The 22,987-nt window shown below is 44.8% G+C and overlaps 1 protein-coding gene across 22 annotated transcripts in view; it reads right to left on the reverse strand.

The window, feature by feature from the left end:
* CDK20 (cyclin dependent kinase 20) overlaps positions 1-22,987 on the reverse strand; it is a 96,250-nt gene that overhangs the window by 65,888 nt on the left and 7,375 nt on the right. For 18 of the 22 annotated variants that reach the window (XR_010322909.1, XM_064290988.1, XM_064290981.1 and 15 more), the window contains one exon: positions 460-497. Coding sequence is in view for 19 of the 22 variants with exons in the window: in XM_064290988.1 (XP_064147058.1) it covers positions 460-497 (38 nt within the window). In the remaining 3 variants the exon portion in view is untranslated. Of the gene's footprint in view, positions 1-327; positions 498-12,145; positions 19,515-22,987 lie in introns of those variants that run through there. The other 4 variants (XR_010322911.1, XR_010322910.1, XM_064290994.1 and 1 more) reach the window with 3 other exon arrangements.

Raw genomic sequence — 22,987 nt, forward strand, 5'->3', positions numbered from 1 at the left:
GAAGTCCAAGCCACATGAAGAAGCAGTGTAGGATAGAATCAAGACACTAAAGCTGATAACCCTAGCTGAGCTTGCACCAACTACCAGCCCCATGAGTCAGCCATCTTGGACAATCCAGCCCATAAAAATACAAGCCCCCAAATGAGTGCAGCCCTACGTGACATCACATGAAGCCTCCAGCAGATTCCAGTCAACCCACAGAATTGTAAAAGATAATAAAATGGTTGTTGTTTTAAGCCACTAAAACTAAAAAAGAGTCCCATGTCCTTAAGTAGGAGGAGTTTCCTGATAGTAAAGACTGTGGATTACCCTTTCTTACGTACTCACCAGGAGTCAGAATTGAAGAGACGGGTTTTATGTACTCAACTGAGCCAGAAACACAAAGAGCATGCAAAAGACTCATCCAGTTCACCTTTGAGGGACAATCTCCTGACTACCTCTGGCTCTTCCTTCACTCACCTCCAGAGTTCTTTGGTTCTTGAAGCCTCATTCCATACCTAGAACAAGGAGAGTGTGGGGGAGAGAAGAGAATATCTGAATATCTGGTCAGTCAATATGCAATTAGCAACTAGCTGTGTGTGGGGGACAGAGAGCTAAACCAGAAAAGATCTCTGTGATAGTCAATGTTATATGTCAACTTGGCTAGGCTGTGATTCTCAGAGGTCTGGCAAACACATGTAATCATCCTTCATTTTATGATCTGATGTGAGCTGCCAATCAGTTGGAAGCGAAGTTTCCTTGGGGGTGTGCCCTGCATCCAAAATACATACGGATGTTCTGGCAAAGCTCCCTCTCTCTTTCTATCCTGCATTCTTCTCGTTGTCACCTGACCTCTGGTTCTTGGGACCTGAGAAACCTTCAGCCTGCTGCCTGACCTGCAGATTTGGATTCACATGCTCCCACAACCCCGTGGGCCAGCAGCCTGTCACCTGACCAGCAAATTTTGGGTTTGTCAGCCCCTGCAACCATGTGACTCAGGAGAAGCCTTCAGGTTGCTGCTTCATCCACGGATTTGGGACTTGCCAACCTCCACAACTGCATGAGCCATTTCCTTGAAATACACATACATATATGTATATATATATATATATTTAATACTTCATTGGTTTTGCTCCTCTAGAGAAAAAACAGCCAAAACAGTCTCTGCAGTCAAAAAAAGACTCACCCTGGAGAATTAGATACATACTTGGACAAATAATGATCAAGAAAAGAAATAATTCACTGGGGGTAGAGACTGTGGGTTAATGGGCTCACAAAAACAATTGCTGATCAAGTCCCAAAGGATGAATGGTAGTTCTCTAAGAGAACGGCTGCAGTATTCCAGGGAGAAACAGAATAGGCTGGCCAAAGATTCATAAGAGTAAAAAAGATGGGTAAGTAATTTGCCTTGGAGTCCCTGGGTGGTGAAAACAGTTAACACACTCAACTGATAACTGAAAGGCTGGAGGTTCAAGTCCACCCAGAGGTGCCTCAGAAGAAAGGCCTGACAATCTACTTCCAAAAAATCAGCCATTTAAAATCCTGTGAAGTACAGTTCTACTCTGACACGCATGGGGTTGCCATGAGTTAAAAATGACTCAATGGCAACTGGTACTAGTAATCTGCCCTAATTGGAACATAGGGTTCCATTTGGGGGAGAATGGGAAAAGAAGCCCAAGATTGGCTTAGACCAACTTCCAAAAAGTCTTAATGGCAAAAACAATGAGAAGGTACTTGGGAATTTTGAATAGGAGAGTGAGAGGGTCAAACTGTGTTTTAGGACTGTCCCTCTGACCACTTTGAGAAGGAATGATTGGAAATGAGGCAGCAAAGCAACAGACCCTGTCAGAAGGTTGTTGTAGTGGAGTAAATTACGGCACTGACCAAGTGGTTGTGAGCCAGAGATGCCAAGTGGATGGAATCATAATTGCCTTCAGGGGGATGGCACTGTGCAACCTGCTCCCACAAACAGCTCTCTGCAGAAGGATCTGGAAGGGGCTCAGGATGACCCCCCAGAATGGGGATAGGGTGCCACTTCTCCCTTCCTAAGGCCCAGACCTGCCTCCTGGAACTTCCTGCCCTCTTCGGGTAGGCACCCTGGATTCTGGGGCCTCAAGGCTTCAGTAGGAAACACCCTAGAGCCTTCAGTGGTCGACCCCTCTGAAGGCCCCATGCCTGGTATGTGGTTTTCCAAGCCCTGGCAGAGGCAACAATCCTCTGAGCCCGGGCTCCGGTTTCCACAACTCTTGATCATTGGCTAGCTCAAAGTTTCTCATCCTTTAAAAAGTCCTCTTGACTGGTAGGAACAACCAGACAAGAAGATTTTATGCATTTTCCTTTTTATGGTTCCCAGTTCAAAACCCAACTGGGATCTTATTTTCCAAATACAGAATTATATAATATATTCTGCAAAATAAATGCCATCTACCTTGGAGAACCATTCTGCTAGATTCTGGCCTTCACAATGACACAGTGAGGCAGAGGTTATTGGCTTCTTTTTACCTTTGGGGAAACTATGATTTATAGAAGGGTATATGGCACCTCCCTTTCAAACTCTGCCTTTATCCCTAGCCTGCTGTCGTGAAGATAGCCAGGGATTCAGTTCCAGCCACAGGCATTACTAGCTGGGTGACCCTGGACAAATCACTGAATGATATTCAATTTCCTTATCAGTAAAAAGGAGGATGCACATCTAATATTTTACTTGATACATTTAAATTATAATTACAGAATTAAAGTAAGGATCTGCTTATTAATCTTTTTGTAAAATAAGTTCCTTTAAGAAATTCATTTGCTCAACCGGTATTTACTCAGAGTACACTAAACGCCAAGCACTGAGTGCTGGAGATAAAGTGATGAGAAAGAAAAATCCTTGCTCTTGTGAATGGGTATAAAACCTAAAACCAAACCCAGTGCCACTGAGTCGATTCCCACTCATAGCAACCCCATACGACAGAGTAGAACTGCCCCACAGGGTTTCCAAGGAGCGCCTGGCAGATTCGAACTGCCGAACCTTTGGTTAGCAGCCATAGCACTTAACCACTACACCACCAGGGTTTCCGTGAATGGGTATAGCAGGGAAAAACAGATATTAAACAAATATGTTATGCAAATATTTATTTAATTACAGTTGTGCGGAGTCCTAGGAAGACAGCAGTGTGTACCTGTAATAAATAGGGTGGTGGTGCAGAGAAAGACAGATCGCATTAATTCACTGCACAGGTATTTACTGAGCACAGGAATGAAGGAAACAACGCGATGAAGGAACTGTGAGTGACTGGGCAGTGCGCTCTCCCCCTAGGGTGGCCAGGACATCTATGTGAGACAAGGGAAGAACTGGGAGCATGGCTTTCCAGGCAGAAGGAACTGATTCAGCAAAAGCTCTGAGGAAGGAAATTCCAGAACATTCCAGAGAACGTGGAAGCGAAAAGAAAAAGGATTCCTAAACTAATCCTAGGGATGAACTCTGATGGCAGATAAAGTGCATCTTGTTCACAAGAGCTTTGCACAGAGCCTGACAGAGTAGAAGCTTAAAAACCTAGACGCTACCGACCTAAAGGCCGCTGGTGGGACGGCTACGGCTGGGGAAATAACAACGCCATCTGCCGGCATCAAAAATTCAGAGCCGCCCGACGCCCGTCCTTAAAAATGGGAAAACTGAGGCCCCAGAGAGGCGCCCGGCCTCAGACACGCAGGTGATAAACGGAATCCGCCTCCCGCCCGGGGTACAGCGAGTTACCTTGTCCACCTGCGCGGCGCAGAGCAGGTCTCGCGCCTCCAGGAAGGAGAAGACGTGAAGCAGCTCGTGCACTCCCAGCTGCGGTTCCATGTCCGCAGACCGCACAGCTGCTTCCGCCCGGCCACACCTTCACCCCGTTCTACCAGCCCAGGTCAGCCCCGCTCTGTCTCCGCCCCACTAAACCAAAACAGCGGCGCCTTGCACAGTTAAACCCAGCCCAGCACGCTGCGATGCCGCACCGCTCGACAAGCCCCGTGACGATTCCGGCCCCGCCCAGCCGCGCTGCACTTCCGCCTCGCTCAAATAGCCACGCCCCGCGCAGCTAAGCCCCGCCCACTCCCCTTCCCCCCGACTCTTGCCTTGCCCCTGGCATTCGCCCTTGCCCATATCCTAATTCTCTTACTGATTCTCAGCACTCACCTGTGCCCTGACCCTTCCCTGTTCTTTACCTTTGCCCTGCCCTTCACTTCGACCTATCACCTTTGCACTGGCCATCAGATTCCTGGCCCTTGCCCTGACCCTGGCACCTTCCAAGTCTTGGTGCTGGCCCTGCCCCTGAATCTGGAGCCCTGTCCTATGCCCTGTCACTCACCGCAGCTCTCTCCTTTGCCCTGACACAGGACCTGCCACTGGCTCTAGCCCTGACCCTTTATCTTACCCCACCCAGGTCATGAGCTTTGTGCTTGCCCTAGCCTTGGTCCTAAACCTCATCCTTGCCCTTACCCTTGACTTCAACTTAACCATCTCCCTGAACCTGACCTTTGCTTTGGCTCTTACATTTGCCCCTGCCCTCCCCTGGGTCAAGCCTGCTCCTGATCCACACCTTGAACATGACCCTGACCCTATTCCTCCCTCTTGACCTGGCCCTTGCCCTCACACTGGCCACACCCTCACCTAATATTCATACTCACTTTGAACCTTGAGCTGGCCTTGGTCCTGGCCTTGGCCCTGACCTTCATTTTCATCATCATCATCTTCACAGTCACGCTCAGCCTCACTCTCTGGGGCTGTCCTTTGCCCTCATTGAGGCCTTACTCTGGCCCTTGTCCCACCCTAAACCTGGTGCCTCCCTCACATGGCCCTTCCCTCACCATGGCCCCACCGTAGCCCTCAGCCTTGCAATGACCCTCACCCTCACCTTGGCCCTATCCTAGCCCTGGCACTGGCCTGTACCCTAGACCTCACCCTGGTCTTGGTCCTGGGCCTGGCCCTGGCTCAGGTCAGAGTTAGTGTAAGGGTGAAGATCAAGGTGAAGGCCAAGTTCAAGATCAGCTTCAAGGTCAGAGTGGATTAGAGTCAAAGCAATTGTCATTATGAGATGAGGATAAGGTCAGGACAGAGTGTTAAGGGTCAGAATAAGTGTGATGGTTGGTATCAAGTTCAGAGTAGGGTTCTGAGTCAGGTTAAGAGTCAAAGTGAGCAATGGCATGATGTTCAGGGTCAGAGTCAGTGTTAGAATCAAGTTCAGGTGCAAGATCAGTGTGAGGGAAAATTTAGGGTCAGAGTTAAGTTTAACATCTAGTTCAAGGTCAGAGTGACAGTCAAGGTCAGAAGTAGGGTTGGAGTGAGGATCAAGGTCAGGTTGAGGGCCCACTAAAGGGTCAGTTAGAGGAGAATGGTCAACTTTAAGGACAAGGTGGATCAGAGTCAGGATGATGATCACTGTCAGGGCGAGAGTCAGATTTAGGTGGAAGGGGAATATCTGGTTCTGAATAGGGTTCAGGGTTATTTTCAGGGTAAAGGTGAGGGTAAGGTTGATGTTCAGGACTAGAGCCAATGTCTGCTTCAGAGTCAAGATCAACGTAAGGATAATGTCAAGGTAAGAATCAAGTTCATGATCAAGGTCAAGCTCAAGATCAAAGTCAAGGTGGGTACATTAGTTTTCTATTGCTACCTTAACAAATTACGTTGTGGTTAGTGACTTAAAACAACACAAACTTATTATAGTTCTGTAGTTCAAATGTCTGGTTTGGGTCTCACTGAGCCAAAATCAAGGTATCAGCAGGGCTGCATTTCTTACTGGAGGCTCTAGGTAAGACTCCATTTCCTTGCTCATTAAAGCTGTTGGCAGAATTCAGTTCCTTGTGGTTGTAGGAATAAGGCCTCCATTTCCTTAATGGCTATGAGCTGAAAACCATTCCCAGCTACTAGTGCCCACCTGTACTCCTTTGCTTGTGGACCCCATCTTCAAAGGCAGTAAGAGTGAGCCGTCTCTCTCCTTTTTCTACCTCTCCGTCTCTCTCACTGCAATAAGGAGAAGCTTTGAAAGACTCCTGTGATTATTCAGGCCAACCTGGATAATTCAGGATAATCTTTCTATCTCAAGGTCTGTACACTTAATCAAATCTGGAAAGTCCTTTTTGCCATATAAGGCAACATTTCATAGGTTAGTATTACGGATTGAATTGTATCCCCCAATACACACGTACAGGAGTTTTGATTCACAATTGTGAATCAAAACTCCTATACCTGTGTTATGATCCCATTTGGGAATGGATTTACCTTGTTATGCTAATGAGGCAGTATTAGTGTAGGGTGTATCTTACTCAATCTCTTTTGAGGTATAAAAGAGCAGATTAAGTGAGCAACCAAGCAAGCATAGTTGGGGGAAGAATAGATGCAACGCCACATGAGATGTTCAAGGAACCAAGAAACTGGAAAGAGACAAGGACTTTCCCCCAAAACCAAGACAGAGAGAAAGCCTTCCTCTCTTTTTTAGAGTGGACACCCTGAATTTGGACTTCTAGCCTTCCAACCTGTGAGAAAATAAATTTGTTAAAGCCATCCAGTTTGTGGTATTTCTGTCGTAGCAGCACGAGATAACTAAGACAGAATTTGGTACCGGTGAGTAAGGTGCTGCTCTAACAGATACGTATATGTGAAAGTGATTTTGCAATTGGGTAATGGGTAAAAAATGAAGGAATTTTGATGTGCTTCATGGTAAGGCCCTAGATGGCCTTGAAGAGACTGTGGCAGAATTATGAACATCAAAGGCAATTCTGGTAAAGGCTCAGAAGGAAGTGAGAGCGAGAAAGTCTCTGTTGTCCTAGAGAATACATATGCAACCATCAACAGAATGTTGCTAAAAATGTGGATGTTAAGTGTGCTTCTGGTGAAGCTTTAAAAGAAAATGATGGATACGTGATTGGAAAATGGAGGAAGGGCAATGCTTTTTATGCAGTGGCAAAGAACTTGTCTAAATTATGTTCAAATGTTTGGTGGAAGGTAAAACTTGTAAGTGATGAACTTAGGTATTTGGCTGAGGAGATTTCTAAGCAATATCTTAAAAGGGGCTGCTTGCTTCCTCCTTGCTGCTTATAGTAGAGTGCAGGAGGAAAGAGATGGACTTAAAAATGAACTGTGCAAAATGAAACTAGAACTTAAAGGTTTGGAAAATTCTGTTGCATGAACTAATGACATGTGCCCTAAAATTCTCACCATGTGGCTACACAATCTTCTTTTAGAGAGATTAAGCCTATGACTGATGGATCTAACTACTGCAACAGAAAACAGGAGGGAAAAAAAGGAAAGCTGTCTGCCTCTTTGATTCTACACACAAGAAACAGACCAAAGAGTCTACATCTGTTGTCCTCCATGAAGAGAAAAGGATCATTCCTGGAGCAGCTCAGAGGTCAGAACTGTTGATAGGAACACTGGAAGCAGAACTGACATTTTCAAAGGGTGGAGCCAAGGTCTCCTAGGCCTCAAAGCATGGAACCCAGCCTCCTAGGTTTCAAAGAATGAAGCCATGGCCTTTTGGGTTTCAAAGGGAAGAGCCAAGGACTCCTAGGTTTCAAAGACTCAGATCTCTTTCAACTTGTTCCAGACTGTGGGGCTGCCATTTAGGTGGGCCAAGAGGATAGAGATGCTACCCAAAGCTGAGGGGATGGAGCTGCCATGCCCAAGGGGCAGGAGAATGGAGCCTACCTGGGCTAAGGGGGTGGGATGGCCATTCAGATGGACTAGGAGAACAAGTCCACCCAAAGGGGGTAAGGTTCCCATATCAATGGGCCTGGAAGGTGGGACCTCCACCCAGGGCCTAGGGGCCTTATCTTAGTTATCTAAAAAAGTTATCTAGTGCTGCTATAATACATATACTACAAATGGGTGGTTTAACAAACAGAAATTTATTTTCTCACAAGTTAGGAGACTAGAAGTCTGAATTCAGGGCACAAGCTCTAGGGCAAGGCTTTCTCTTTCTGTTGGGTCAGGAGGAAGGTCCTTGTCTCTTTCAGCTTCTGCTCCTGGGTGATCTTCATGTGGCTTGGCATCCCTCGTCCCCATCTCTGCTTCTCTGCTTGCTTGTTTAATCTGTTTTATATCTCAAGAGGAAGCCTTGGTGGCTTAGTGGTTAAGTGCCACAGCTGCTAACCAAAAGGTCGGCAGTTCAAATCCGCCGGGCGCTCCTTGGAAACTCTATGGGGCAGTTCTACTCTGCCCTATAGGGTCGCTATGAGTTGGAATCCACTGGACGGCAGCGGGTTTGGGTTTTTTTTTTTTTTTGAGTATATCTCAGGAGAGATTGACTCAAGACATACCCTACACTAATCCTGTCTCATTAATGTAACAAAGACAACCCATTCACAAATGGGATTATAACCACAGGCATAGAGGTTAGGATTTAAAACACCCATTTTGGGGGAACATAACTCAACCCATAACAGGCCTGTACCCAGAATCTGGAGAACAGAGGATTACTCTCAAGCCTTGAGAGCTAATATAATTTGTTCTGTTGGGTTTAAGACTTACTTGGTGTTCATTACTTCTTCTTTCCCTCCAATTTCTCCCATTTGTAATGGAAATGTCTACCTTGTGCCTGTTCCATCATTGTACTTTAGAAGCAGATAACTTGTATTTTAGATTTCACAGGTTCACAAACAAAGAAGAATTTTACCCCATGATTGAATATGCCTAAAGCCTCACCCATATTTGATTTAGATGATTCAGAAAATTAGATTTTGGATTTGGAGTTGATTTAAGACTTTTGGGATGATGTAATGGGGTAAATGTGTTCTATATGTGGGAAGGACATGAATTTTGGGGAGCTAGATGGTAAAATGTTATGGGTTGAGTTGTGTCCCCCAAAAATATGTGTTGTAATTTTAATTCCAATACCTGTGTTATAATTTCATTTGAGAATGGGTTTTCTTATTTATGCTACTCAGGCTTTTTCTTACAGGCAGTATTACAGTTGGGTGTGTCTTAAGTCAATCTCTTTTGAGATATAAAAGAGCACACTGAGCAATCAACCAAGCAAGCACAGATGGAAGAAGAGAGATGCCACGCCACATGAGATCTCCAAGGAACCAAGAAACAAAACTAGAAAGAGACAAGAACCTTCACCCAGAGCCAACAGAGAAAGAAAGCCTTTCTTTAGAGCCAGCACCCTGAATTCAGACTTCTAGCCTCCTCAACTGTGAGAAAATAAATTTCTCTTTGTTAAAGTCACCCACTTGAGTTATTTCTATTATAGCAGCATTAGATATCTTAGACAGTTAGGATGTGGAGTTATTTGTTGTTGTTGTTAGGTGCCATCAAGTCATTTCTCTCTCATAGCAACCCTGTGTACAACAGAACGAAACACTGCCCAGTCCTGCACCATCCTCACAATTATTGGTATGTATGAGCCCATTGTTACAGCCTCTGTGTCAATCCATTTCATCAAGGGTCTTCCTCTTTTTCGCTGACCCTCTACCTTACCTTCACCAGGGACTGGTCCCTCCTGATAACATGCCCAAAGTACATGAGGAGTCTCACCATCCACACTACCAAGGAGCATTCTGGCTATACTTCTTCCAAGACAGATTTGTTCGTTCCTCTGGCAGTCCAATATTCTTCACCAACCACCATGATTCAAAGGTATCAATTCTTCTGTCTTCTTTATACATTGTCCAGCTTTTGCACATGTAGAAGGCGATTGAAAATACTATGGCTTGGTTCAGGCACACCTTAGTCCTTATTAACACATTAAAGAGGTCTTTTACAGCAGATTTGCCCAATGCAATGCGTCTTTTGATTTCTTGACTGCTACTTGCCAATTTGAATCCGCCAGGCGCTCCTTGGGAACTCTATGGGACAGTTCTACTCTGTCCTATAGGGTCACTATGAGTCGGAATCGACTCGATGGAAATGAGTAGTTTTTTTTTTTTTTTTACTTCCATGGGCCAAGATTAAGATGAAGGTCAGGGCCAGGTTCAAGGTCAGGGTAAAAGTCCTGTGAGGCTAAGTGTGTGGCTAAGGGTCAGAGTTAGGATGAGTGAAAGGATTAGGGTCAGGGTGTCATTTGAGATTCAGGATCAGGGTGAAGGTCAGTGCCAGAGTCAGGGTCAAGATTAAAGTAAAATTAAATATAGTCTTACCTGTTGATCCGTTGCCGTCGAATCGATTCCAACTCATACCGACCCTGTAGGACAGGGTAGAACTGCCCCATAAAGTTTCTAAGGAGCGCCTGGTGGATCTGAAGTGCCGAGACTTTGGTTAGCAACTGTAGCTCTTAATCCCTACACCACTAGGGTTTAGTCGGGGTCCATGAAGGTCAGGGTGATAATGATAATAAGGGTAAAAGTCAAGGTCAGCAGTAGGGTTGTGGTGACTATTAGGATCAGAGTGCAGTAGGTTTCAGGGTTAGGTTAAGTATCAGGTTAAATTCAGGATCAGGTTCAAGGTCAACATCAAAGACAGGGTCAAGGAATTGTTTAAGGTAAAGGTGGTCAGGTTAGTCAAGGTCATTTTTAAGTGGAATGTCAGGACGATAGTAACAATGTCAGGGTCAGGGTCTGGTACAGTGAAGGTCAGGGTCAGTCTCAGGTTCATGATGAGGGTTAGGGTAAAGATCAGTTTCAGGGCCAGGTGCAAAGTTAGTGTCAGGGTGAAGTTCAAGGTCAAAGCCAAGTTTAAGTTCAAGTTAAAAACGGTCTCAGAGCAGGGTAATGTCAGGGTGATTGTCAGATTAAGGGTAAGATTTCAGGTTTAGGGTCAAGTTGAAATTTAGGGTGGCTCAAGGTCAGTATTATTTGAGAGTTAATATCAGATATAGAGTGTCAGGGTGAAGGACAGGTTCGGTGCCAGTTCAAAATAAAGTCAAGGTCAGTGTCAAGTTAAGGTTAAATTCAATTTCAGGGTGGGTTTTGGGACAAGGTCATGTGAGCATTGGGGTCTGGCTGAGATTCAGGGTGAGGCTAAGGGATTGGTTTAGGGTTAGCCGAAAGGGTGAGGTTTATGGTTAAGGTCAGGTTCAAGGTTAAGTTCAATATGAAGATGGGTCAGGGTGAGGGCAGTGACCAGGTTCATGAAGTCAGCATAATGGCGAGGGTCAGTGTAAAGCTCAGTTTTAGGGTCAGAGTCCAGGTCAGATTGAAGGTAAAATTTAAGGTTATGATGAGTTCATGATCAAGGTGAAAATTCAATATAGGAACAGAGTAAGATTGAGTATCACAGTCAGGTCGAAAATTAGTTGTTCTGGAAAATGTTCTGGAACAGGGTCAGGGTTCTGGTCATATTCAGGATTGTGATCAATGTGAAAGAAATGTTATTTTCAGTGACAAGTCAAGGTCATGCTCAAGTCAGGGTAAGAGTGGGTGTAATGGCCAGGGTCAAGATCAGGGTCATGGTGCCAGGATCAAGGTGAGGGTCACTTAAAGGATCAGTGTCAGAGTGAAGGTGAGGGTCAGGGTCATGGGCAAGGTTAAATTACAGGTCAAGTTCAGATCAGGTTGGATCAGAGTCAGGGACTTAGTGAGGGCCAGAGTCACAGTCAAGATCGGGGTCAGAGTGGGGTCATGGTGAGGGCGATTGTCAGTATCAGAGTGAAAGTATAAGTTTCAAGGTTTGTGGTCAGGCTAAGTGTGGATTAAGGGTAAAAGTATGGTAATGTGTCAGGCTCTAGCAGAGTTGGTTGAGGGTGTCTAGGTAAAGGTCAGGATCAAGGTCATGGTGAGGGTCACAGTCAGGTTCAAAGTCAAATTCAAAGTCAGGGACAGGATGATGTTCATGTTAAGAGTAAGGGTCAGGTTAAATGTCAGACTGAGGATGAGTGTAAGGCTCGTGGACAAGGTGAGAGGTAGGATAAGGGTTAAGTTCAAGACCAGGATGCAGTCAGGTTTAAGGTCTTCTGTTGGGTGGAGCCTACTTAAGAATCTGTTAGGATGTCATTTCAGAGTCAGCATGAATGTAGGGTTCATTTCAGGCTCAAGTTTAGGTTTAGTGTAAAGTTCATGGTCAAGGTGATGGTCAGATAGAGGGTCAGGGTTAATATCAGGGTAAATTTCCGGGCTAGGGTTAGGTTAGTTCAGAGTTACGAGTCAGGTTCCTGGTCAAATTCATGCTTAGTGTAGCATCAAGCTCAGGGTCTTGCGATGGTAGGGGGCCTGCTGAGGAGCAAGATAAGGTTGAGGAAGCGGCTCAGGGTCAAGGTCAGTGCCATTTGAGAGTTACAGTAAGGGTGAGATTCTATGCCAAAGTGAATATCAGAGTCAGGTTCAGAGTCAAGTTCGGGTTAAGGTCATGGTCAAGATCAGGGTGTGTTAGGATGAAGGTGAGGGATAGGGTCTTGGTGACTATCAGGCTTAGGATGGTGGACAATCAGGATGAGGATCAGGATCAAGGTTAAATTAAATGTCAAGTTCAAGGTCTGTTTAGGTTATGGCCCAAATCATGTGAAGATACAGGCTGGCCTGAGCATAGGGTTAGGGTGAGGGAGAGGGTCAGTGTCATGGTGAGAGTCAGGATGAGTGTTAAGGTCTGTATCGGGATCAAGGAGAAGGTCAGGTTTAAGAGTAGAGTTAAAGTCAAAGTCAAGGTCAGTGTGGGTCAGCATCAGGACCATGGTCAGGTTGTGGATCAGAGTCAGGGTGAAAGGTTCACGACGAAGGTCAGGTTGGAGTCAAAGTCAAGCAATGGTTAATGTCAGAACTATAATCAGAGTTAAGTTTAAGGTCAGCTTTAAGGTCAGAGTCAGATTCAAGTGCAAGGTCCATGTGGGATCAGTGTTAGGGGGTTGTGTTGTTTGGGGTCTGGCTGAGGCTCAGGGTGAGGGTAAAGACAATTATATTCATTGTCAGTGTTATCTGAAGGTTTTGACAGTTAAATGTTATGTCAACTTGGCTAAGCCATTGTCTTAGTCGCCTAGTGCTTTTATAACAAATGCCACAAGTGGATGGCTTTAACAAAGAGAGATTTATTTTCTCACAGTCTAGTACGCCAGAAGTCCAAATTCAGGGCGTCAGCGCCAAGGGAAGGCTTTCTGCTGGCACTCCAGGAAGGTCCTTCTCGTTAGTCTTCCCCTAGACTAGGAACTTCTCTGTGCAGGAACCCCAGATCCAAAGGACGCACTCTGCTCCCAGTGCTTCTTTCTTGGTGGTATAAGGTCCCCATCTCTCTCCTTGTTTCCCTTTCCTATTACCTCTTGTAAGATAAAAGGTGGTGCAGGCCACACCCCAGGGAAACTCCCTTTACATTGGATCAAGGATGTGACTTAGTAAGGGTGTTACAATCCCACCCCAATCCTCTTTAACATAAAATTACAATCACAAAATGGGAGGACAACCATACAATACTGGGAATCATGGCCCAGCCAAATGGATACATTTTGGGGGGGACAAAATTCAATCCATGACAACCATGATTCCTAGCATTGTGTAATTGTCCTCCATTTTGTGATCTGATGTAACTGTCCTCCTTTTTGTGGTATTGTGTAATTATGTGTTGTAAATCTTAAACCTTTACACATTAACGAGGCAAGATTAGAGTGGGTATATCTTTATTAAGAGCGTGACTCCAGTCAAAGCCTACTCAAGTCACCACCTTGCTCAAGTAAGGGGAGTTTCCTTGAGGGTGTGGCCTACATTCAATATATATGAATGCTCTGGTAAAGCTCTTTCACTCTGGATCCTGCAACTAGCTCATCATCATCTGACCTCTGGTTTTTGGGACTTGAGTCAGCAGCCTGCCATCTGACCTGTCAATTCTGAGATTTGCCAGCAGCCTGCTATCTGATCTCATTTGCCAACTTTTGCAACCCTGTGGGCCAGCAGTCTGTCACCTGACCTGATTTGGGTTCGTCAGCCCCTACAACCATGTGAGTCAGAAGAAGCCTCCCACCTGATGCCTGACCTGTGAATTTTTGGGACTCACCAGCCTCCACAACCATGAGCCAATTCCTTGAAATAGATAGATACACACACACACACACACACACACACACACACACACACACATATATACACTTCACTAATTTTGCTTCTCTTTAGAACCCAGCCGAAGACATTTGGTATCAAGAGTGATTCTAGAGAATCAAAATTTTAAGAATGAGTTTTGAAAATTGACTCTCAAGTCTGGCTAATCTTAAAGGCACTGATGACTCTGCCTCCAGTAGTAAAGACAACACTGCTAATCCATGGCGTGAGGCAGCAATAGAAACTGGCAAAGTATCACCAAAAACAGATCAAATATTTGTGAGAAACAAGGCTCCAGGTAACTGCATATTGGATACTCTTCTACCATTTTGTCAGAATAACAAATATAAGGAAGCTGGTTGGCTGGTCCTACTTTCGCTAGACAAAGCAGTCAAAGAGAGAGAGAAGCTCAGGGCTTCGGGGTCACAGCCCGAGTACCGCATAAAAAACCTGAAAGTGGCCAACTGTGCCCTGAAAGAAAGCCTTATTTCTTGTAGTAACAGAGCTGATATTGCCAAAAATCAAACTCAGAGTCTTATTGTTAGCGTGGCTGAATTATATAATGCCAATTGAATCCCCAACCTCAATATTGGCTTTTTCTTCTTTGCATTTTCATATATACTCAAGAGTCACATTTTAAATTTCCACGCACAACCAAATACTAGAATTTGATTATGACTGATATGAATCTAAAGGTCAGTTTGGAAAGAATTGTTTAAAATATTAAAATTTCCAATTCATTAACCTGGGGTGTTCCTCTATTTATTTCCTTAACTTCTCACTATAATGTTATTTTCCTCAATGTGGAAGACTTACATATCTTTTGCTGGATTTATTCTTTGGGATTTGATGGTTACTGGTGTTATTACTAAAGGTATCTTAAGTTGTTCATCTTCTACTTGTTTCTAGAATACAGAAATGCAATTGTCTGGATTTCGATTTTGCATCCTACAAACTTGCTAAATGTTATTGCTTCTAAATGTTTATCTGTAAATTCTTTTGAATATTTAACATGTAAAATTGTCTTTAATGATATTTTTATTTTTCCCTTCCCCATCCTTATGCATATTATTTGCTTTTATTGCAAATGCTAAGTCATACAGCAGAATGTTGGATAAATGTAATATCAAGTATCCTTGTCACATTCCCAATCTCAGGGGAATTTTTTTCAAAATTTCATCATTACATAAGGAGTTTGCTGTATTTATACAATTGCAGACATTCTTTTCCATCCCTGGCTTGCTAAATTTTACCAAGAATGGATATTGAATTTTATCAAATGGTTTGTCATCTATTGAATTAATCATACAGTTTTTCTTCTTTCTTTAAGTCAATATGCTTAATTACATTGACCCATCTTTAAATGTCAAACAACGCTGCATTCTTGAGTATTCCAAACTTGGTGTTGAGGTAACGTACATATCATAAATGCTAGGTTTTGTTATTTACTTAGGATTTTTTGTAGGAATCTCCTGGCTTAGGAAGCAGTGTTTGTTTACAGTGATGGCCAATTTGGCAACGATTATGGGTGGTGATTGTACAATGTGATTAACATCACTGATATCACTGAATTATGTATCTGAAAAATGTTGAATTGGCAATGTGTTATAATTCTTACAGTAAATTTAAAAACAATCATAGAACATGAGTATCTTCTACATAAAATATCTATTTTTTTAAAACAGCTATATGAAGGTATAATTAACATTAAAAAATTACACACATTGGAGTATACATTGTGACACATATATTCAAAAGTCCAACTATGACCACAGTCAAGATTCATCTCCCAAAAGTTATCTCCTCTTTTGTAAGTTTTCCTCCTGCCCATCCTTGTCCTCCCTCCATCTTCCTTTGCCTCCTTCCCCCAGGCAACCACTCATCTGCTTTCTGTCATTATAGATTCGTTTGCATTTTCTTGAATTTTATATAAATGGAATAATACAATCTATACTTCTTTGGGGGGTCTGGCTTCATTTTTTTGCTATAAAATTTTAAGATCCAAATTTGCTGCATGTATAAAAATAGTTGGGCTTACTGAAATAATTGTGTGTGTGCTCACTTATATGTGTTTGTTTAAATGGTGAATTACTTTTTTGATTTTCCAATCTAATACCAACATTGCACTCCTTGAATAACTCCCATTTGGTCATGATGTATTTTCCTTTTTATACATTGTTGAATTAGATTTGCTAAAATTTTGTTTAGAATTTTTTATCTATGTTCATGGGAGATGCTAGTCTCTGGTTTCCTTCCCGTGTACTATCTTTGTTTGGTTTTGCTATCAGGGTAATGCTGATTGGGTCAGATCATGAAGTCATCTTCAAAGACATATTTAGTAGTCAGACTTTGAAAGCAACTGGAGTTTTGTATTCTCACTAAGTGCTCTGAGGGCAGTGACTATAGAAGTATTGGTCACCTCTGCATCTTTAGTACTTACAGAATAGTTTATCCACATGAAACTTAAGTATTTTAAAAATAAAGGATTGCTAAACCCTGGTGGTGTAGTGGTTAAGAGCTAGAGCTGCTAACCAAAAGGTCAGCAGTTCAAATCCACCAGGCTCCTTGGAAACCATATGGGGCAGTTCTCCTCTGTCCTGTACGGTCACTATGAGTTGGAATCAACTTGACGGCAATGGCTTTGTTTTTTTTTTTTTTTTTAACCTATCCCCGCACCAATACCATATTCTTATTATAACCTTTTATCTGATAGAGTAAGTCCTTTCATCTTTTTTTTTTCTCCTCACCTTTTGGGTTATCAAATTATTATTCAACAGAGAGAAAAAAAAAGCCTGCTTAGATTTTATTGGGATTTCATTGAATTAATTCCAGGAGTACCTGTTTCCTTATCTGTCTGGTATCTATGAGCAGGGAGGTGGCACATCTGGTTCTGGCTTACCCTTGTCCTGAGAGTAGAGATTTTGGTTAGATAGCTCTCCTGCTAGATGCCCAACATGAGGCATCCCTGGGCCTTGACTTCTGCCTACCTCAGTGCCAACGAAAGCTCAGCCATATCAAGCACATATGAAGCTCTCGGGGTAAAAATGGCAGTGTTCCACTTACCTCTCTGCTTTCCTGCTTTCTCTAGGATTTAGCCTGGACGTTCTGCCACCCTCCCCGCTCCCCCCGCCCCCCGACTAGACTTCTAGCATTTTGTTTTGTTTTAAAAGGGACTGATGGTCTGAAAAGCTTGCTGAGGGCGACGAAAAACAGAATTGCCCACTTGGCTATTTAAATTATACGCATATATAATTGTATCGTTCTGATTCCTGGAAATGGCAGATGAGATTCCTCAGATCAACATTCCTGCTGAAACAACCACAACAAAAATGCTGGATTACAAAGATGGGAATTCCTAAGCCTACTTCTAGATGAACAGCTATCACCAGAGAAGTGAATAAAGTATCAGAGAATCAAAACCACCTTTGCCTTGACGATACTTGCTGACACAAAAACCTACTCATTAGTTATAGCTCACTTCACACTGGTCCTAGTTAGGACCTAGGGCCCACCCAAGATGGGCAATCTTCTGAGAGACCCTTCCCACACTGAAGGGGTGATCCTCTCTATCCTTAGTAATACTTTTTCCCCTTAAAGTCTATTAATACCAGGAAACAACCTTTTCATTGTCACTGGTGGTATAAACATGGCATATCTTTTTCCATTGTATTACTTTTTATCTTTCCATGTCCTAATGTATTAGATGTGTCTTTTGTTAACAGAAGTAGCCTACAAACTTTGTCTTTGATTTGCAATCACTGTAATTACAGATATATCTGGATTTATTTGTACCGTTTTATTTGTGTTCTATTTGTCATACCTGTTTATGTATGTATTTTCCTTTCTCGCTTTTTTTTTGATTGACAAGTGATTATTATTCTTCTTCTTACATTTTCCCCCTCTACTGGTTTGGATACTTAATTTACTGGGGTACATGCTCTCTGTGCTAGGCACCGAGTGAGGCTCTGCAAATTGAAGGCTGGACATCGTAAGATACAAAATAATCAGGGAACAAAATGACCCATAAAGAATATAAAAACAGGTAATGTGAGCAAGGCCTGGTGGGATGGGGAGAAGAGTGTCCCTTTAGACAGATTCCATCTGACGTGGTACCATTTGAGCTGGGACCTATGTGACAGGAGCTGCCCAAGGAAAGAACTGTTGGGAGAAGGATTAGCCAGTAAAGGCTCCACGGCAGTAGGTGGCAGCGTGCAGGCAGAGGGAGAGTGGTGCGCCCTGGAGTTAGGAGCCAGCAGCAGGGGTAGGAGAAGGGTGTAAGCAGGGAGAAGAGATGACAGGGTCTGGACTAGGTTGTCCCAGGACAGATGGATGAAGCCAGCGGTACTTAGTGATGAACTGGCTGTGGGTGAAGGAAAAAGTGGAATCCTGGGAGGTACCCTAACATGCATGTGCACCCTCGGGCTCAGGCCTCAATCCTTCACCCCACTCCTCACCTACTGGTGACTGTTTGATGAGCAGTCATTCCCTTCACACACTGCTTACTCATCACCCACCCACCACAGAATCCTCTCACTCCTCCCAATCTGTCCTTCTATTTTTTCATCAGAGCCTACTCCTTCTTCTTCTCCTCAGACTCCTCATCCTCCACTTCATGGCCTCTCTCACCAGTCAGGGGGTGGTGAGGGGTGGGCAGTATCACTGATGATGATGGGGCGGGTAGCAGGGCATGGCGATGTTGTCTCACTTTCTCACTTAATACAACTTGGTGCAGCCTGTCTGTACCATATCCTGTGAGGTCTAAAGAGCAGCAGCTGCAGAAGCTGGGTGTAGCAAGCCTCTGAGGACACCTACAAATGGAGCCACCTTGCCCATGACCCTGAGGAAACGAAGGCCATGAGAAGACACTACTTCAGCCATTTCCTTAGCTAGGAACACCAGGGAGGAAGAACAGACACAGAACAGGCACTCAGAGCTTCATAATAAATCTCAAATACTCAACTAGAGTGTTTAATGTCTCTGAGAAAACAAAACAAAACAAAACACAATCTTCCTTCCCAGCTGAGTTTCCAACATGAGGACATCCTACACTCTGTACTTCACCCCGGGGCTCCAACACGAATGACTACGTCCTTCAACAGGGAGGCAGCGCCTTGGACCAGAGCAAAGGCTGGTGCTGCTGGATGCCCATGGTCCCTGGGTGGCAGCAGCAATTGGCATCTCTTTCTGATGAATAAATGAGCGGCATGCAGATGTGAGGCCAGCTGAGCAGAAGGTGTGGGTATTCTCTGCTGTGGCTGCATGTTCTATCTCCTTGTCAGGAGCAGGACCCCCGTGGGAGCAGGTGAGGTATGGAGTGGCCCAGGTGGTGCCGGGAGGGCCTTGGAAGGTCAAATTAGGCTGTAGGTGGAGGAACAAGAGGCCTGGGTAGCCCTGGGGGATCAGGCAGGAGAGGCTGGGCCAGGGCATCACCCCTCCGGGATAAAGGGCCGAATCAGCTCTGGGTTCAACAATGACTCTTCAAGAGGCCAGTCCACATGGAAGTCACGGACATGGGGGGGTCCTGGGTGGGCCTTGGGGGCAGGTCCCCCTGGGCGCTGGGGAATTGGCAGCTCCGAGGGGTGGGCAGGCAGGGGAGCTGTGAAGAAGTATTGGTGCAGGAGGGCCTGGGGGACAAGGAAGAGAGAGCAGAAGGATCTCAGAAGGAAACAAGTCACCTCACCTCAGCTTCAGTTACCCCCCGAGTGGGGAGACCACACCCTCCCCTTCAGAGGGCCAGGACGGCTGACTGATTCCTTCACCTACTCATTCATTCTGTCAGTTCAACAAGCATTTACTGAGTGCCTACTGTATATAAAGCACTGTCCAGTGGCTACGGATACAGCAGTTAACAATATGGACAAAATGCTCTGCCTCTGTGAAATTTATAATATAGCTGGGGGGTGGGGGGTGGGAGAGACAAGCTAAGTGAGATACATAGTCAGTCAGATGATGACTAGTGTTGTGGAAAGCATAAAGCAAGAGAGGGGAATGAGCAATCTTGCAGAGGTTGTAAATGTGAAAAGTCGTAAGGGAAGGCCACACTGAGAGGGGATGTTGAGGCAAAAATCTGAGGAGTGAGAGTGAATCACGAGGACACTTGGCCAGACAGTGTTCCATGCAGAGGGAACAGCAAGCCTGCAGACTTGATGGGTTTCAGGGCCATCAAGGAGGCCTTGTGGCTGCAGAGGGGAAAGTAAAGGGGAGAGAAGCAGGCAGGCTCAGAGGGGATGGGCCCCTAGCATGTAGCTCTTGTGGGACGCTAGGACCTTGGCCTTTACCGAATAAGATGGAAGCCACTGGCAGGCTCTGGGCAGAGGAGTGACGTGATTTGTTCCGTTTGGACAAGGTCACTCTCCCCAGCAGGTAAAGAATACACAAATGGGACAAGAGGAGAAACAGCCATTCTGGCCAGTAATACCAGAAGAGGCAGTGGTTTGGACTAGGGTGGCAGCAGGAAGGGGCTGAGAGTGGTCAGATGGCCTTGGTACATTCTGAAGACAGAGCCAGTGGAAACTGCTGGCAGTAGAAACAGAGTGCTACTGATGGGCACTGAAGAAAGGCGTGCCTAAGAATGCGGTGTTGGTGTGGAGTTTGTGAGGGGGCAGAACGAAGGAAGGTTCACCTGACAGAGAAGCCCCAACATCTGTCTAGCCTCACCCCTCTGCCCTCCTCACCCTCCTTTCCCACCTTCCAGCCACAATGAACCTCTCCTGACTGCTCCTCTCCGGGCCTGTGCTCACCCAGTTCTTTCGTCTTGGGATGCCCTTTAGCCATTTCTTTCACAAACGCCTCCTCGTGCTTTTATACGCCCTCCTCCAGGAAGCCTTGCTTGACCCCCAAAGTCGGTCACACTCACCCACCCTCCCTGCCTCCCTCAGCCTCATGGCCGCTCTCCGACCACACCCCTGTGATTGCGTCTGCCTTACCACAGGCCGGAGAGCCTGTGGGGGCAGAGGCACGTCTGCTTGTTCACTGGTCAGTGTCCAGGATGGGGCAATACCTGGCAGGTGCCAGATACTCCATAAATGTTTGTAGAAGAAATGAAGGAACAAAGGAATGAGTCTCTAAATCACTGTGCCTGGAGGTGAGGCCAAGATGGCTGACTAGGCAGAGGCGTCTGCTGAACCCTCTTGCAACAAAGACTCAAAAAAACAAGTGAATCGATTACATATATGACAATCTATGAACTCTGACCATCAAACACAGAACTAAGGAATTGATCTGAGCGACAGGGGAGCAAGAGACCGTGCAGAAGCAGCGACTAGTTGCCGAGCCCACGCAGCGCCTCAGCTTTGATTCCTCGGTGCCGTTCTTTGGCACGAATGTGGTGGGGCTGATGGTAGTTTCCTGAGGCACGGCAAGCATGGGACACAGCCCTAACCCCCTGGGGCAATCTCAGAGGGGACCCAGCCAGCACACACAGGCTACACATGCCTCTGGAATCTGAGATAAAACAGGGCTTCACACAAGATAAGTGATTTTGTCTATTTTACAGCACTACTCTCTCCTATTTATCCGATCCCTCCCCTTCCTGCCCCAGCTGGCTTTCATTAACATTCAAATTCCCTGGGCCTGAGACAGAAGTGCTGCGCTTTTTCTGACCCATTCCCCTGGAAGATGTAGCAAATTAACAAACAGGAGAAAAATACTTTCCCAACTCCCCTAAACTGGAAGATCAGAGCAGAAGCAGCTCTAGTCCAGGCACAATAGATCCACAGACCTTGGCTTTCACCCCTACATGGAACCAGGTGGCTATTATAATGCAAAGGTAAATCTGTTAGAGGTCTGACTATAATTGTTTCAGCTGAGTGGTGGAGAGGCAGGTTTTGGAGGTCTGATATGGCTCTACCTATTAAACAGAGCCCTCACCTACCCACAGTAGGGACCTGAGGGCTGAGGCTCCATCCACACCACCTAGCTACCTGAGAAAGGGGTCTGAGGACAGTGGTGCCTACTAGTCTTTACAGGTATAAGCACTGGGTGCCTGAGATACAGCTGCAGAGCCCACCCACCAGAGCACTCTAGAGAACAGAGATGCTCACTTCTCACTGACACTTGGGGGAAGGCTGTCAGCACCCTGTCTTCCTCAGGGCGTGACCCCCTGCCACTACCAGAAACCAGTGCATACAACCATCACCACTACTCCTCTAAGACAGTAGGTGAGAGCCTACACCATAAACTAGGTGACTGACAGGACGCCTGAGCTAATTCTATTCAAGAATAGTGAATGGACTCATAGGCTCATACACCTGGTAACAGCTCTAACAATCTGGTAACAGCTCTAACAATCTGGTAACAAGACATTAGTGCTTCCAAAGGCTCCAATAATCAACTTAGAGCACTCTAATAGCCTATCTGGGTATACTGAAACAAAACAAAGCAAGAAGATAAGACACACTGAGCAAACATAAAATAAATTATTACGATAACTTATAGATGGTTCAGAGATAGCAGTCATTATCAAATCACATAAAGAAGCAGACCATGATTGCTTCTACAAATCCCCAAAATAGAGAATCAAGATCTCTCCCAGATGAAGATATATTCCTGGAATTGCTAGATGTAGAATACAAAAGATCAATACAGGACACTTCAAGACATCAGGGACAACATCAGAAATGAAATCAGGCAATGTGCGGAAAAAGCCAAGGAACACACAGACAGAGCAGTCGAAGAAATTAAAAAGGTTATTCAAGAACACAATGAAAAATTTAATAAGCTACAAGAATCCACAGAGAGACACCATTTAGAAATTCAGAAGATTTACAATAAAATTACAGAATTAGACAACTCAATAGGAAGTCAGAGGAGCAGAATTGAGGGATTAGAATGCAGAATTAGGGAGATGGAGGATAAGGCAATTGGCACCAATATATTTGAAGAAAAATCAGATAAAATAATTTAAAAAAATGAAGAAACCCTAAGAATTATGTGGGACTCTATCAAGAAGAATAACATGCATGTGACTGGAATTCCAGAACAGGGAGGGATAACAGAAAATATAGAGAATTGTTGAAGATTTGTTGGCAGAAAACTTCCCTGACATTGTGAAAGATAAAAGGATATCTATCCAAGATGCTCATCAAACCCCATACAA

Source organism: Loxodonta africana, chromosome 9 (assembly GCF_030014295.1).
Source record: "Loxodonta africana isolate mLoxAfr1 chromosome 9, mLoxAfr1.hap2, whole genome shotgun sequence".
Lineage (NCBI taxonomy): Eukaryota > Metazoa > Chordata > Mammalia > Proboscidea > Elephantidae > Loxodonta > Loxodonta africana.